At 53.0% G+C, this 17198-nt stretch overlaps 1 protein-coding gene across 1 annotated transcript in view; it reads left to right on the top strand.

The window, feature by feature from the left end:
* Nucleotides 1-15566, top strand: part of PFDN1 (prefoldin subunit 1) — a 31659-nt gene extending 16093 nt beyond the window's left edge. The window contains exon 4 of the mRNA XM_040078108.1: nt 15402-15566. Coding sequence (XP_039934042.1) covers nt 15402-15485 — 84 coding nt within the window. The 3' untranslated portion in view covers nt 15486-15566. The remainder of the gene's footprint in view (nt 1-15401) is intronic.
* The last annotated feature ends 1632 nt before the right edge of the window (nt 15567-17198 follow it).

Here is a 17198-nt window from a genome sequence, read left to right as displayed (position 1 = left end):
AGTGGATCTGTGGGGAGATGGGACGTTGTTTTGACAGTGTGGTCAGAGAACTTTTGTGTTCATGTGTTTATCTGGTTGGAGTATTCAAGGCAGAGAAGGATATCTAGGAAATAAAAAGTAGTGTCTGCGCAAGTTCCAGTGTTCGAAGAGGCTATCTAATGAATCTTGACTATCTTCTTGTGGCTGCGTCTACAGCTTACAGTTCTTCTGAGAAGAAGTGCAAAATGTACTTTTCCAAGGCTGTTAGTGTGTGTTTTTTTATAATTCTCTTTAAATATCATTAATACAAACCCCTCTTTCTTGGTCTTTGGGGAGTGACAGAGAAAGCAAAGACCAAGTTGTGTCAAGCTGCTTTTCCCATCTGTTATTGTTTTGGAGAAAGTGATGTGAGACCAAATACGTAGGGACAAGCAGGAATAGGAAGTCTGTGTTCAAACCCACTCAGATGTGTGCAGTTCCATCTCTATTGTCTCCTGCTTACACTAAAGCAGAAGTTGAGTCTGTATTTTTTTTAATCCCTTCTTAAAACTCAGCCTGCCTGAGGAGCTGTGGAGCAAGCCTATCCCCAGATGTTGCCTGTGCCAGACCCTAAGGGGGTTTGTATTTCTGCCCACGGGAGCTCTTTCTGCGCAGGTCAAACAAGTGCTTCGTGGACAGGCTGTGTATCTAAGGGAGTGTGCAGGCAAGGCACAGTCATTTTTACAGTTACATGGTAAAAGCAGTTGTATCCTTGCTCCTTTGGAGCCATCCCAGATGCCAGTGGCTTTGTGCAAAGACAGCCCTGCAGCTGGGGCTGGAGGACTTCATGGCAGCACCTCTGGGTTTGGGGGCAGGTGGGATGTGGCTGGCAGCACCTCTGTGTTTGGGAGCAGGGGGAATGTGGCTGGCAGCACCTCTGGATTTGGGGGCAGGTGGGATGTGGCTGGCAGCACCTCTGGATTTGGGGGCAGGTGGGATGTGGCTGGCAGCACCTCTGTGTTTGGGGGCAGGTGGGATGTGGCTGGCAGCACCTCTGGGTTTGGGGGCAGGTGGGATGTGGCTGGCAGCACCTCTGGGTTTGGGGGCAGGTGGGATGTGGCTGGCAGCACCTCTGGATTTAGGGGCAGGGGGAATGTGGCTGGCAGCACCTCTGTGTTTGGAGGCAGGTGGAATGTGGCTGGCAACACCTCTGGATTTGGGGGCAGGGGGAATGTGGCTGGCAGCACCTCTGGGTTTGGGAGCAGGTGGAATGTGGCTGGCAGCACCTCTGTGTTTGGGAGCAGGTGGAATGTGGCTGGCAGCCTGTTTATAAACTGCCCCTGGGGTCCCTTGCTGCCAGCTCCAGTGGGTTGTGGTCAGCTTCTTGGCTACTGTGCCCTCCAGCTGTGCCATCTGGGTTTCTTCCTGTTCCTGGTGGGGAATTGTCTTACCTCCTGGACTTCCCGATCACTGAGTTCAGCAGAATGGGTGGAATTTCCCACAAATTATAACCTTTGCTGTTCTTATACAAAGCCTCAGAACTGGCTGCTTCACAGATGTGTTTTTCTGCTTCGTTGCTGAATCTCTGGTTATGGTCACTGGGTTGAAGTTTCCAGCAATAGTGACTGTCTCAAAAGGTGGTTGGAGTGGAAAGGTGGATGCCACATGGGCTGGTTTTTCTTTTTAATCATGAATGGTAGGGCTCAGAATGCCAACACATTCAAAAGTTTGTTTTAAGTAAACACTCAAGTCCATCTTTTAACTGATCTCCTTCCAGTTGGCTGTGACAGTTTTGTGAAGAGTGTTTTCTTAGGCCTGGGATTCCCCATGGAGGAGGACAAGCACTTAGGCTGGCAACTGCTGGAAACTGAGATTTCAGGGGAAATACCTGAGTCCGACCCGGAGAGCACTTATCACAGGAGCAGGGGATTTTGCTGTCCTGAGAACAAGTTGTGACCGAAGCAGGAAAGAATGTGAAACTTTGTGACCTTGTGCTTCCACCGCATCGTTGTAAAATAAATATCAAACCAGGAAAGGTTAAACATGTCTCCATTCATTATTAAACCTGGAAGGGTTGTAAAGCTTGGGTTTATATTTTACATTGTTAGCTCTCTTGTGACTTCCATTTTTCACTTTGCACAGGCTGAATCAGGCTGGTCAGAGTAATCCCCCAGTACCCTACGCTGTGGCTGATCTCATTACTCATATAGCTGAGCTTGAGGCAATTGGGCTTTGCTAGGATGACTTTATTGCCAAGGAATTGTGAAATGTGAAAATTTTTTGATACATGCCTGAATCTGAGAAATGCTCTCCCCTCTACCTTGGTGCTGTTTGCAGAGGAGTTTGCAGAGGAGGGCTGGATTCACTGCTGAGCTCTTCTGGAAATCCATCCAGCTGCATAGCAAGATCTGCAGCTGCCTGTTCCTGAAAATATGCCCTTAACTTTCTTCAGAGGTGTGAGCTGGTTTTGCTGACATTCACAGCTGCCAGTGAACTTTGAAAACTTTGAGGAGTTCTGTCCCTTTCCTCCCTCTGACACTCTTCACTGCAGTACATGATTGCAGTCATTCCCTTGCCCTCTCTCCCCTCTCAGGGGTTTCTCCACTGTTGAAGCAGTGCATTGTATTTTTCAAGGCAGCATCCCAAAATTGATGGGATGCTGCTGGTTTAGGCCTCCTTGCAGCGAGGACAGCCAGACCTGTCCTTGTAAAGGGCTGGGAAAGTAAGGCTTGGCTGAGACCTCCATTATGTTTGGTGAGAGGAGCTGTGTTCTGAAACCAAGGGGTCTGGGTGTGGATGGAGGGGCAGTTAGTTATTCAGCAGGAGTTATCTGAAGAAAACCAAAGGTGGCTTTACCCTGCTTGTAAAAGCTGTGTGTGGACGTGAATATATCAAAGTATATATATTGAATCATAGAATGGTTTTGGTTGGAAAGGTTTGGATGACTTTAAAGATCATCTCACTCCACCCCTATGCCATGGGCAGGGACACCTTCCACCAGACCAGGTTGCTCCAGGAATGGGGCAGCCACAGCTTCTCTGGGCTACCTGTGCCAGGGCCTCACCACCCTCAATTAGTAATGAATTTCTTTCTAATTTCCCATCTAAATTTCCCCTCTTTCAGCTTGAACCCATTGTTCCTTGTCCTGTCACTCCAGTTCCTGATGGTGAGTATCCCTCTGGCTTCCCTGTAGGCTCCTGCCGGCCCTGGAAGGTGCTACGAGTTTTCCACAGAACCTCATCTCCAGGCTGAACAGCCCCAATGTTCTCAGCCTGTCAACTGCACAGGCACCTGTGTGGCATTCTGAACTTCACAACTTGTGTCTAATCCTTTGGAATCCAAGCACGGTGCCCAGGCTTGCTGGCACAGTCGCTGTGCCTGCTGGCAGGCTGTGCCAGTGGGGTTACCCAAACCTCCCGAGGTTGGTGCCGTGGGCTCCCTCACACGTGGGACACGTCCTGCTTAGCAGGGGCCATTGGATTTTTCCAGCCCTGATACTATCAAATTCTTGTTGTGTTTCACGGTACAAGGGGTATGTGTTAAATCTATTTTGAAAGCATTCTAAAGGGATGAGCACAGACTCTTTTTAGCTCAGCAATGTTTGTGCAGTATTAGGAGAAAAACCAAGTAATGTTTTTCTTCCCTTGTTTTTAAGGAAACATGATATGTGAGGGGTGGAACAATGCTTTGTTTCAGGAAATGTTATCCGTTTCCATTGTAGGGCTAGATGGATTCTGTTTTTAAATGTGGCATTTTAAAAAGAACAAACTCTATGATGTTATAAAGACATGGAAAATTGATTCTTCATTAGGGGTGGAGAAAGCGATTATCACCGTGTGCTTTCTCTGATAATATCTGATAGTCCCCTTCTCTCCTGCTATATTCAGCTTGTTTAGTTGTCAGGCGTTGTCAGACTAAATTGCTAAAAATAACAAATAAGGGGGAGGCTCTGCTGGGCAGCTCCGTCTGCTGTGTGCCACTGAATTTAGCTCCTTCGGGAAAAGGGCAAAAGCAACCTGCAGCTTTCTGGCTGAATTGGATTTTGGTTTTAAACTCTGACCACAGTGTAGCTGTGTGCTTTTTTCCCAGGCAATTTTTTCACATGCCTGTGGGAGACTGAAAGTTTACTGCTGCTGAGATAAAGGGTTGGTTGGTTTCTCCTCTGGCTGCCTGGAGCAGAAAATATAATCAAGAAAGCTGTACCTAAAGGCTTGATTTCTAATTCAGAAATCCTCCATGCGAGCCCTAAAACACCATGTCCAATTTCCCTATCCCACCCAGAAAATGTCTTTGCTCTCCTTCCTGGGGGAAGGAGGAACATTGTGCTCTCAAACACTGCTGTGCTCCGCGTTTAAGCCTCAGGTGATGTTTGCAAAGCTGGTGAAGTTACACAGTGACTGCACTGAAATGCCTTAAGGTGACCACTGACTTCTTCCCCGGTGCCTGAGCACAGTCTTGCTCCTGCTGCGGCTTCCGTTTCTCTGATCTTTTCCTGGGAGCTTTAAAATGGCTTTGCTGCAGCCCTGAGGCGGCGTGGTGCTGTCCCCCCTGCCATGAGTCGGCTCTGACAGTGGCCACAGCAATGTTTTTTCCCCTGTGGGAACAAAAATTTTGGCAGGCGTGGCTGGGGAGAAGCGCTGGAGGCTGGGGCAGGTGTGGCTGGGATGGACGTGCTCGGTGCGGCCCCGGCCTCCGACGTGCTCTGGGGGCAATTCTTCATTTTTTTACTGAAACCCTCAGCGTGGAGGCCAATTCTGTGGGTGGCTTTAACGACGTGAAAACAAGTCTCTTGAGATTTGTGGTGCTCCTTGCAGACCACGAAGCGCTCATCAGAAGGTAGCAATTGTTAGGCTGTGTCCAAGTTAGACCAGTTCCTTCCAGGGATTTCCAGCGCAGAAGTTCTCATCGCATGGTTTGCTTGGGGTAGGCCAGTGCCCAGGAACGCGTGGTGGGCTTTTTAACTAAACAGGGGGAAATAAGGAACGCTCCTGTTTGCTTTGGAGAGGGGAAGCCTCGAGAATAACTCTCTGTGCATTAGCCTGGAGCAGATTCTACTTTGGATGAGGGTGCTGTTCCCTCATTCCATTGCTGGCATGTGCGCACGTACTGGGGGCAGGATTTTAAACACACGTTGTCACTGAAGTTGCCCCTTGTTTCCCCTGTGTGCATAGGCAAGGTCAGTCCCTCTGCTTGCTGTAGAGGGAGGCAGGACACCTAATGTGGGGACAGGTGGAGTATGGAAGCGAGTTTACCGTGTAGGATTAGTATTTGGGCTTGTGTGGATGTTTTAGGAGGAAATGATGAGATCTCTACAAATGGGGGATGTTAGGGTGAAGATGAGCTGCAGAGCCTCAGCAGACCCTTGGTGGGGACCAGGCCAGGCAATACCCAGCATGGCTTTGGGTGTTGGAGGCAGCTGCAGGTGTCTGGGCAGGGCCTTCTGCACATTTGGACTTGGTGACGTTCCTGGGAAATGTGTTTCATCTTGACTCTTGGCTGGTGTCATCCCACGTCTGAGTCTGTGCTCTCACTGAGGGCTGCTGCTGTGTTTCAGGCTGCAAAGCTGCAGGCTTAGCTTGCTTTTTGAGGACATGGGTGGTCCAGCTGCCTGCCTGTCAGCTGTGGAGCATCCACAGGCACTCCCATGGGAGAGCAGAGCTGTTACCAGCGGTCTGCCCTCCATGAGAGCCTTGTTTTGAAGAAGGGAGTAGCCAAAGCTCATTTTTTTTCCCCTATAGGTCTGGCTGTCTTACAGGGAAGAGAATCTGTGTTCTCATTCCTGATTTTTGAAATGAAAGATACTCTGAGCAATGAGAAAAATAACCTTCAAAATGACAAAGCATTGAGGAAATTGAGAGTGTAATGGACACAGAGCTAACACTCACAGCACAAAATCCTGCTTTGTGGAGAGGCCCTCTGACATTGGACTGGGGCCACACAATTTAAGGTAAATACTGGAGGAATTGGGGCATAGCTAATGCTGCTCTGTTTCTTTCTGTTCCCTGAACTGACTCTGCTGATGGTTACATGAAGAACAGGCCTTCACAGCTGTGAGGAATCATTCACTTCACTTGCTTTTTAATGTTCAAAGCCTCAGGGTCTGTCTTGTTTGTTCAAAATGAGGGTGGCAAGAAGATGGTATTCTTACAGCTGAACTTCATGGGTGTTTCTCTGTTGTGTGACTGTCACCTTTCATCGCAGACAGATGGAAATCAGCTGTGTGCAGCCAGCACCTTGCAGGTTTTAAAGGCAGCAAGTGCTCCTCAGTATCTGCAGGGAAGGAGGTGGACCTGTTTAAAAGCTGGCTCTTAGTCCTGTCTTAAATTTGTTAGATAAAGATCAAATAACAGTATGTTCTGCTTTGAAAATTGTGTAAGAAGCTTGTCATGTGTTAAATAGTGCACAAGTCACTGGTTGCAAAACATGATGTTGGAATCTTAGAGGCACAGGGAAAAGAAATTCTCACATTTCAAAGGGGAAAGGGGATTCCCAGCTCTCTGGAAGTGTCATCTGCCACCTTAGGCCTGGGATGGCTTATAAAAACTAATGTCTCACCATGTTTTTGTGAAAAATGGCTGTGGGTAATGCTGATTTGAATGCAATGACGTGTATTTATGTCATCACAGGTGTGTGGGTATGCAGTGGCAAGGCTGGATCTCTCATTTGGAGCAATCATTCGCTGCAACAAGTTTTCAAACTCCGGTATTTTTGCAAGCAGTTGTTTAATTAGTAATTCTCTGTTAGTCTTCCCTGTACTGCAGGCTGCAAAGTAAGCACACAAACCAGCTGAGAGGGCAAAGGCTTTATGAAGGGAGAACTGGAATTTGATGACTTTGCTTTCCCTGTTCCTACCTTTATTTTTAGGTGGATAGCTGTATATTTTAAAAGCAAGAGAAAAATTAACGTGGGGGTTGTTTGCTTCCTTTTAAGTCCTTTAGAGGCTAGTTATAGACATGCTTTCAAAATAAAGGCATCTCAGAACTTGTTTTAGGGTTTTTTGGCGGGGGGGGGAGGATTACTCTTGACTGAAAAAAAACCCCCAACAACCTAACAGAGAAAACTTTTCAAGCAACTCTTCCCTGTACACTTGCATTCCTTTGTAATTTAGAAGAAAGAGAAACACATTATGCATTAATAAAAACCCACTTCTACTGCTGTGTCTAAATGGTTTTGTCCATCCAGGAACCTACATTTAGTCATCTGGGCCTGAAAACGTCTCTTGTTTCCTCTGATTAGCATTAAGCTGCCTTTATGGTTGCACTGAAATAATTTTAACACCAAGTTGCCTGATAAGTCTGTCATTTTAGAACAGGGTCTGATTCATTGTCAAAGCTCTCCTTTGTGCTTATGGCTGCAGAAGGATCCAAAGCAATGAGCTGAGCTGGATGCGGGTCCCTCTCCAAATTCCTCCTTGCATGAGTAATAATTAGTCACAAACCCAGCACTGCTGTCCTTGCCTTAGTCACCAGGCCCCTGCAGTGGCTCCTGGCTGCCTTTGTGCCAAGCAGCTCTGGGGCGGGGGGATTATCTGTGCCCGATAAACCTCCATCCCGCTTCCATCTCCTCCTCCATCTCGCCTGGGGAGAACAGGAAACGATTATTTGGAAAGCGTGCTCCTGCCTGTTGGAGGCCTGACCCAGCCCTGAGTCAGCTGTACAAAGCCACACCTTGCTCCAGGTATGCGGGGCAGCCCTCGTCACGCTTCCTGCTGTCCCACTGCCTGGGCCAGCCCCTGTCCATCCCTGATGCCTTGGTGGTGGGCATGTGGCTGCTCCGAGTTCAGGGCTGTCTGAACTGGGAGGGGATGCTGCCTAGCTGGGAGCTGACACCATCTTTCTGTTGCTGATTTGTCTTTGAAATTTATGGAAATGAGTTTTCTTTTCAAGCGGCCTTGTTTGGCCAGGACTGCAAGAGCTGAAAGGTGTGGTATGGTTTTGGAAAAGTCCTGCTGCCAGGAGGATCCCGATGAGCCACACGACCTCTGCGGGGCCGCAGAAACTGAGGCACTGGGTTAGGGAACTTACCTCGTTTTGCAAGAGGCAGTTTGGTGAGGGGTGCTTCCTCCAAAACAGATCATGGGGGTTTTCAGGATCTGTGTGAGTTTCTCCTCCCCAAGTTCTCTGTTTGACCTGAGTCTGCTGTCATAACCTGGTTAGGTGGCAGTATCTGACCTGGAGCAATGTGCTCCTGGAAACTGCTCTAACTGGGGAATTGTGCCAGTTGTATCCCTAGAGGAATCCTTTGGGTTGATAATACATTTCTGCTGCCACCTACTGAAAGGTTGCCATCGACTTGCTTTTGTAGTAGTTCACATCAGGCTAGGGTGCAGGAGTTCACTGGAATAATCCGTCATTTCCCACTCACCTAGAGCGTCTCCATCTCTGCTGGAAGCCTTGTCCTGTGACTCGGTGGGTCCATGTGAAACGCTGCTGCCACGAGGCTGGGGTTAGGCAGGAAGGCTGGCAGGCAGCCTGGCTTTCTGCCCCTTACCTTGCCCCTTCTTCTCTTGAGGGCACCAAATATGGAAGTTAATGGGGGCTTTTCCAGCTTAGCATTTTCAGAGTACGTTCCCCGAGGTGCTTCAGTAAGGATGGGGGAAGCCCAGCTGGTTGTGATGTGGTAGGATCAGGACATGATGGTGGTGGATTTGCACCAGCAGTTCTTTAGGCAGCTGCTTTTAAGGATTCTCTTGAGTTGGCAAATGTAGTTGTACGCTTGATGTTTTCTACACTCTAACCCAGGTAGTTCTGAAGTGATTGCGAGTCCCCGTTACTTTGTGGAAGGAAGAGATGAGGTAAAACAGCATGGTGTGAATCATCACTGCTCCTCTTAGGTATATGGCATCACACTTCTGTCAGCAGCTGTCGTCAGAAACCAGCTGGGCTCCCTTCCTATTCCAGGTCATTCATTCTTGAGCAAACTCTGGGCAGCTTCCTGAGGCAATAACTGCTTGGAAAGTCTTGGAGGATATCTAAATATTTGGTGGTTGCTGTAGAGTGCTAATTCCCAGTGTGTACATGTGCCACAGTGTTGAACTGGGTGAGGACCAGTGCTGGGTGGACCCATCAGGGCGTAGGGCTGCCTGCAGACCTACCCCACCCCACTGCTGGTGTCCACTACTTTGGCTTCTCGTGGAGCAGGAGCAGCTGGGTGCTGTTCAGCAGGTCCACCTCCTTCCTGGTCAGGGGTTCCGAGTGAAATCCCGTTGAACAGGGCACGTGTCCTCAGCACATCATCTTCCATGAGCTTAGTCTGATTGAAATGTTTACCTTGCCCAGGGTGTGTGTGCCAGGGCTTGGAATGCTGCTCCCTACAGGGGCTTTGGGCACCGCCAACCCCTGAACAGCAGTGGTGGCCCCAGGAGCGAGGGCAGCTCAGGCTGCTGCTGTCTGGCCCCCAGTGCACGGGCAGCACAGTTTGCCATCCTCCCAAGCAAGATCCTTCTCCAGTCAACCATGTGCTCCCAACTCCAGCTGAGGATCTGCTGATCACTTTCCCACAGAGCCCTCAGGGAATGTCAAAAATGGTTTGAGTTAAGGTTGGGGGATACAGAAGCTCTTGGGTAGCCACAGGTTTACAGAGATGTCACAACGTGAGTTGTCTCAGGGCTCTTGTTTGGGGCACTGCATCATGCCTGAAGACTGCAGCGTTCCTCAGCAGAAGTCTTCTGAGTGTGAGAGTGGGATGCCAGAATCTGGTGGCTTGTAGCCAAGCGTGCTGAGAGCCATGGGAAAGGAGGTATTTTCTGGGAAGGGACTTGCCAGCTTGTTTTGTCCTCACAAGTTGGGTGCAAAACAAGTTTATAGAAAAACAGTTTAAAAAACAAAAAAAAGGAGAAAAAAGAACAGGCTGAAATGAATAGGCATGTTCCAATACTAGATCCTTAAATTTCCATGGAAACATTTCTGTTTGGGCTTAAGCAAATCTGTGTTTGCAGGTCAGAGGTTGAAGCTTTCTTTCATTTGCAGAGGTGACGCGAGAGGAGTGGAATTTGAAGAGCAAAAGTCGATGTTGAATGATAAACCATGACTTGACACAGGAAGCTCACCTGTGAGGGGGAGGGTATGGCAGCACGGATGGGCAGGGCTGCCGTGTCTGTTCGCTCTGGGAGCACAGGGCTCTTTGGGCTCTCGGGTGGGTGACAATGCTGTGCCCTGCTCCGCTGAGCCGCTGGCTCCAGCCGAGGCCCTGCCACACGCAGGGCTGGTGGCGGCCAACCCGCTCTCCCTGAAGGCAGAGGCGTCTGAATCACAGTGCTGGGGGGAAGACAGTGCTTTGATCATCAAAAGCCCATCCAAGAAAAGCTGATTAATAGTTTTTTCTTGCTGTGGAATCTGTGGATGCTGGCTCTTTAATCTGCGAGGAATGCCAGGTCCGGGTGCGTCATCTTGGGGAGCACCGGCCTCTCCAGCAGCGTGATGCAATGGGAGTGGAGGTGGGAGGCTGGAGCAGGAGGTGACTTCCCGTGTCAAAAGGCCACGGGCCACTTCTGTTAACCACAGCTCCTTTTCTTCTTCGGGGTGTGAGTGTAATTGTATTTGCATTCAATCTAGTCTTTCCGCAGCTGCTGCCAAAAGCAAACAGCGCGGAGCTGCTCAGGGAGCAGGCGCTGCTTGTGATGGGGAGTGAAGGGCAAGGGAGAGCCGAGGAATGGGTGGTGGCAGGGCGAGTCCTGTGGTGTGTTTGGCTGCAGCCACCCGTGCCAGGGCACAGGCTGGCCACACCAGCACACCCTGGCCAGGAGCGTGCACAGCGAGGGCTGGCTCGTGGTGCTGCCTGCACAGCCCCGGGCTGGGGCCGGCCCAGCTGCTGCTTCCAGGAGTCTGTACTTCCTATGCCAAAAAACACAGAGGCAGCTGGGGCTGATGGAACCCCCAAAGCCATTGCCTGCAGCCCCCCACAGGTGCCTGGGAATGTATTGGCAGTGGGCATTGCTTCCCACCCATTGCACATCAGTGCCCTGCCCTCCCTTCTCCTCCTCCTGCAGCAGGCAGGGCTGGGGCTGCTGGTGCCTTCCCTGCCAGGCCCTGCAGCTCTGTCTGTGGAGCTGTCAGCTGGACAGCCACCATTCCTCCTGGGAGATGTGCATTCCCTGTCGGATGGGGCTGCTTGGGTGGTCAGTCCCATTTTTGGCTGCATCTTCACCTGTGGGAGATGTGTTTTTAGTCCGTGTAGCTGTACTGAACCACACACAAGTGCACCCCTTGCCCCAAACACCATTTTTAGGAAGGCTGCAGGAAGCCTTGGAGGTGGAGAAGGCTCCTGAGAGCTGACAGGGGACAATATGGGCCAGGTTGGTGAGACATCTATACTTCGGGGTGGGAGAGGTGCAAAGTCCAGTTTCTGACCCCTCAGGATGTGCTGAGAGGCCCAGCTGGTGGGATTGGCTCTGCTGCCCAAGGAGGGACCTTCTTGCCCTCCATCCTGGTGCCAGACAGCTATTAGCATGGCAATTCTGTTTCCAGAAAGCAGATTTAGGTGAGAACACTTCCTTTGGGGCTAGTTTTGAGACAGATCATCAGGGCTGTGGTTTGTCTTGTTCCCAAGTGTTGCAGCCCTTCCTGCCTGGGGAAGGAACTGTTCTTGGGAGTGGTATTTGCTTAAAGGAATTAGGAAACCAGGCTGGGAGGCATTGACTGCACTGGCTTTTGGGGGGCATCCTCTGTGGGTTTGCACCCTGTCAGTGTTCTGACCTCGCCTGCTGCCGGCCTTGTGTCCCAGGGCAGGTGGCAGAGCCCTTTCTGTATGGGGCAGAAGGGGCATCAGGGGGCTGTCACCACAGAGGAGAGAGTGGATGAGAGCTGTTGGGAGGCCTGTGGCAGGAAGAAGTGAGGATGCAAGAGCATGTCCTGGGCTGGAGCAGGTCAGCTGGCTCAGTTTTAGAGTGCATGTGAATTATGCTGTCCGCCTGGAAACCTGTGGGTGCAAATCCTGCTACCTTCCCACACGCTCTCTTCCATGCAGCCTCCAGCTCCCCTTCCTTGCTCTGTGGGGGAGAAGCTTCTCCCGTGCTGACAGGACCTGCAGCCCTGTGTCATCCCTGCCTGTGTGAGTGAGCTGTGCCTGGGTCATGGGAACGCACTGGCCTTTCCCCGGGAGCCGTGGGGGCTGGCAGGGCTGGGCAGTGTTGGTCAGAGGCTGTTCCTCTGAAATAAGTTTCAGTAACATCCCACAAGAGAATTTTGTATAATAATTCTCTAGCAAGTGGCTGTGGAAGTTGTGAACCAGGAGGAGGAACAGACCCCTTGCAGTTGGAGCCCTTGGCTGACACACCAGCTGCTTCCTGTGGTGCCCTCCTTCCCTTGTCACTGCCACACTGGCGAGACAGCAGGGGGACAGCAGCACACCAGGGTCACTGCCCAGCCTCCTCTGGAGCCCGGCCCTGCTTGTCAGCTGGAAGCTGGGGCTTTTCTGGGAGCTCAGTGACATGTGGCAACTTCCCCCCGATGCCTTCTCAAAGCCAGTCTCCTTTCTCTGTTCTTCCCTGGAGCTCCGTGGCTCAAGCAGTGGCATCTGGGGCCGGTCTGGGTGCCTACCTTACCTTGTCCAGGGGCCCACAGGAGCTGGGGGAGGGTGGGGACAGTTTGGGGCAGTGCTGTGGTCAGTGAGTAGGACCTCTGGGTCAGCAGCTTGCAGGTCACCAAAGCCAGCAGTGCAGGGCCAATGTGCTGCTCTGTTCCCTTGGACTCCTGACTGGTGAGCACTGGAGCTGCAGCTGTAGAAGTGAAACCTGAGGCTTCAGAGAGCAGCAGCCACCTTTGGTTTCACGAGGGACCAAAACCAGCAGCGCAGTTTTGACGTTGCCCTTGGAATTCCCACAGGCTGCACTTGCCGTGGCACAGGTAGCAGAGGATGATCACCTGGAGCAGCTAACGCATTTTCCCAGGGAAAAGCATCAGCTCCGTGGGTGCTGAGATGAAGCCCAGCAGCCACAGTCAGGCCCAAGCCAGGGGCTTAGAGGACATAGGGTTAACCTGGGCTGCAAGTGCAAATGAAAGCTGGAGGTGGGGTTGGGGATGCAGGGTGGTGTTCAGGGAACAGATACCACCAGCCTGGCAGGTCTGGCTGGACCGGAACAGCCTCCAGCATGACTTCAGAGCTGTGCTGTCGTGTCCCTGGGCTCCGTGTGAGTAGGCAGAGCGTGTGTCAGCCGCTCGCTCGGTGCTGCTCCCTGCGAGAGACGGAGTTTCCTGTCTAGACCCCGGTAATCGCAGTGAGGAGGGGTTTGCACGCAGGCTCCTGCTCCTTCTCCGGTGATTACCGCAGCAGAGCCCGGGCTGCAGTTCCCCCTTCCTGGGGAAGAAACACCTCGCTTCTGCCACGTGTCTCGGAAAATGTGGCGCCCGTCTGCTCCTCGCTTGCCTGTGATCAGGGCTGTGGGCTGGAGCGGGAGCTGGCTCCGGCACTGCCTGGCTGCAGGAGCGCTCCGGGAGTTTGCAGCCCCCTGGCTGCGGGTGCAGGGCTCCCCTTGGTGCTGGAAGGATGCTCCTGGAGCCCAGAGATGGGACTCCCTGGAAACTGCTTCTGGGAGAGAGTAGAAGTACTGGGACCAGCCCAGATTCTTGTGCCTCAATAGTTTGGTGACCAAGGAGAGTGATTGAGGGAAAGAGAAATTCCCTGACTCCTGCCCTACCTGGGACTGCAGGTGCTGCCTGAGTGCAGAAATGGCCTTAAACCCTTTGCCACAGGGGGGGCAGAGCCTGTCACTGTGCAGGGCTGAGCAGTGTGGGTCCACATGTGGGCGGTGTGGGTGCTCCTCTGCTGCGTCACGTCCCTACTCCTCATGGAAGTGGGGCCCACAGGGGCACTAGGCAAGGCTTCCCTGGATGTCTGAAATTCTCCTGGGTTCTTCCAGTCCTGCTGGACAGCTGCTCTGTGGAGCTGTCTCCTGCTGCCTGGTGGGAGAAGGAGACAGGGGCGAGGGAGGGGACAGGAAGGCAGGACCATTTCATGCATTGATTTAACGGCGTTAAGGAAAAGCATTAAAAAATGACCCTCTAGGAGTCAGCTCTACTGCTACCACTCTCCTCCGGTCAGCAGAGCGAGGTGAAACTTTGAGCCACAAGGTTTTTTTGGGCCCGTCTCCTCTTGCTGCCCTCAGACCCAGTTCCCTGTGTGAGAAATCCCTCGACGTCTGTGCGGGCAGCGTGGGGACAGCACGGCGGTGACAGAGTCCTGCTCATGTGTCCCTGGGTCACTGCAGTGGGAACCTGTGGCCGCTCTTCTTCTCCCTGTGGTTTCCTCAAAAGCAGTTCCTGTAAGCGAAAGGGACCCCATGTGCCTGGGGACTGCGAGAGGGACAAGGAACCCTGAGCCATAACCTTGGCCCTGGCTGTCACGAGCAGCTTTCAGTGTTTAAATACGAACCCTAGAGCCTTTAGAAGCAGGGCTGGGAGCGACGTCCTCATGGCAGGGACATTCCAGCTGAGTGTGCAGCTCTGCCTTGGCATAGGGATGGAGTGGCAGCAGGACTGCTCTACAGGCTAATGGATCTTCAGCATCACAAGTCCCATGGGCTCACAGAAGTCAGGTTGAGGCTCTCAGGGCTGTTCTTACCCTTCACCTGTCCTTGGTTTGGGTGGGCTTTGGGTGCTGTTGCTGTTCCGGGCTCCTGGCACTGGGGAGGTGGCTGGTAGAGCCTCTGGCAGGGTGCTCTGGGCAGAGGTCTGGACTCCTGGAATTTAATACCAATCCTGCCAGTGCTTATTGGGAGCTGGCATGGCCCAGAGCAGGGCTCTACATGGGCAGCATGGGAGCCTGTGCTCACAGCAACGCTGAGGAGACTGTTGTGTCTGTTGTTTGGAAACCCAGAGAAAATAGTCAGAAGAGCCAAGTGCTGATTTTTCCAGCCACAGAGGAGCACCCAGACTAGCAGGAAAAAACGCTGCATGCTGAATTCCTATCTTGGGATGCATGGCTTGGGGCTGCTTCCCTGCCAAGCCCAGCCTAATTACAGATGATTAAGGAAACACGTATTTGATGATGATGCCAGGGAATTGCTGATAGAAAGGTGGATATAGGGTTAGAAAATGGCCCAGCTGGAAAAAAGAACCTTTTGTGCCCAAGGAGAAGGTTTTGCTGTGTCTCCATAAGGAGGCCTTGGCATGTCAGTCCCTCGCTAGGCTCCAAGAGTTATAGGATCTGATTTGATTTGATTTCCTTCCGTGCTGAGGTTCATGGCTCCCACTTTTTGCAGGCCACTGTTGCAACAGTCCTGGCAGCTCTGAGGTTTCAGAGGGAACAAAATTCAGTTTGTGTAAATTGCCCTGCCCCTGTGCCTCTGGGAATGTGTAACTGCTGTCCCCACACGGGACACCTGCAGTGTGGTGGGTGCCCCTAAGGCAGCACCCACAGCTCTGCCTGGGGGCCTTTGGGCCCCGGTACCCAGGTTTGTGCTGGCAGGGCTGGGGGATCCTGACTTACCTCTGGTTTCTGCCTTGCAGCAGAAGAAGTCGTATCTGGAGCGGAGCGTGAAGGAAGCAGAAGACAACATCCGGGAGATGCTGATGGCCCGCAGGGCACAGTAGTGGCACCCCTGGCTGCTCTGGGCTGACCCCCATTTCCTGACCCTCCCACCCCACCTTAATAAAACACTGCTGTGGCACACAGCATGTGTCTCTGTGGTTGCTCTCCCTGTGTGGGTGTGATGGAGAAATGGGGTGGTGGGAAGAGTTGGGATGAGGGGCCTGCAGGGCATCCCTGCTGCACCCTCGTCCTGAGGATACCCAGTGCCTGCTGCCTGGTGTGGGCACTGGGGAAGGTCCTGCTGGGCAGGGCTGGTGGAGCAGAGGGAGGTGGGCAGGGCTGGCACAGGCACAGACATGGGCACGGGAACTGGCTCAGGCCCAGACAGCCTTTGCCAGGAGGTCATTCCCGCTGTCCCACTCCATTCCCATTTTCCCACTCCATTCCCGCTATCCTGTTCTGTTCCTGCTGTCCCATTCCATTCCCTCTGTCCCATTCCATTCCCGTTTTCCCATTCCATTCCCGCTGTTCATCTCCATTCCCATTTTCCCACTCCATTCCTGCTGTCCTGTTCCATTCCTGCTGTCCTGTTCCATTCCCGTTTTCCCATTCCATTCCTGTTTTCCCACTCCATTCCTGCTGTCCTGTTCCATTCCTGCTGTCCTGTTCCATTCCCGTTTTCCCGCTCCGTTCCCGTGTTCCCATTCCATTCCTGTTTTCCTGGTCCGTTCCCGTTTCCCCGGTCCGTTCTCGCTTTCCCGCTCCGTTCCCATTTCCCCGTTCCGTTCCCGTTTCCCCGCTCCGTTCCCGTTTCCCCATTCCGTTCCCGTTGTCCCGCTCCGTTCCCGTTTTCCCGCTCCGTTCCCGTTTCCCCGTTCCGTTCCCGTTTCCCCGTTCTGTTCCCGTTTCCCTGCTCCTTTCCTGCTGTCCCGCTCCGTTCCCGTTTACCTGCTCCGTTCCCGTTTCCCCGCTCCGTTCCCGTTTCCCCGCTGGGTTCCCGTTTCCCCGCTGGGTTCCCGTTTCCCCGTTCCGTTCCCGTTTTCCCGCTCCGTTCCCGTTTCCCCGTTCCGTTCCCGTTTCCCCGCTCCGTTCCCGTTTCCCCGTTCCGTTCCCGTTTCCCCGCTCCGTTCCCGTTTCCCCGTTCCATTCCCGCTGTCCCGCTCCGTTCCCGTTTCCCCGTTCCGTTCCCGCTGTCCCGCTCCGTTCCCGTTTCCCCGTTCCGTTCCCGTTTCCCCGTTCCGTTCCCGTTTCCCCGCTCCGTTCCCGTTTCCTCGCTCCGTTCCGTTCCCGTTTCCCCGCTCCGTTCCCGTTTCCCCGTTCCATTCCCGCTGTCCCGCTCCGTTCCCGTTTCCCCGTTCCGTTCCCGCTGTCCCGTTCCGTTCCCGTTTCCCCGTTCTGTTCCCGTTTCCCCGTTCCGTTCCCGCTGTCCCGCTCCGTTCCCGTTTCCCCGCTCCGTTCCCGTCTCCCCGGCAGTGCGGTCCGTGCGCTGCCGGACATCGCCACCGTGTGGCCGTTTTGGAAACAGCCCGGCCCCGCCGCTGTCCCCGCGGCTCCCGGGATCTCGGGGCTCCCAGGTCCCGGTGCCGCCCCCGCGCTGTCACCCCAGAGGCGCACGGGGGCTCTCACGCTCGGGGCTGGCCCTTCGCCGCCCCCAGGCTCCCACCCCACTTCCTTCCCCCCACCACGGAGGGTGACCCAGGGATTCCACTCCTGATTCCTGACAGCCGCCAGGGAGGTGACAGTGACAGGGAAGGTGACAGCGCTCATTCCCAGGG

The sequence above is a fragment of the Hirundo rustica genome, chromosome 14 (genome assembly GCF_015227805.2).
Source record: "Hirundo rustica isolate bHirRus1 chromosome 14, bHirRus1.pri.v3, whole genome shotgun sequence".
Taxonomy (NCBI): Eukaryota; Metazoa; Chordata; class Aves; order Passeriformes; family Hirundinidae; genus Hirundo; species Hirundo rustica.
The sequence above is the reverse complement of the archived record's forward strand: the minus strand, read 5'-3'. Positions and strand labels throughout refer to the sequence as shown.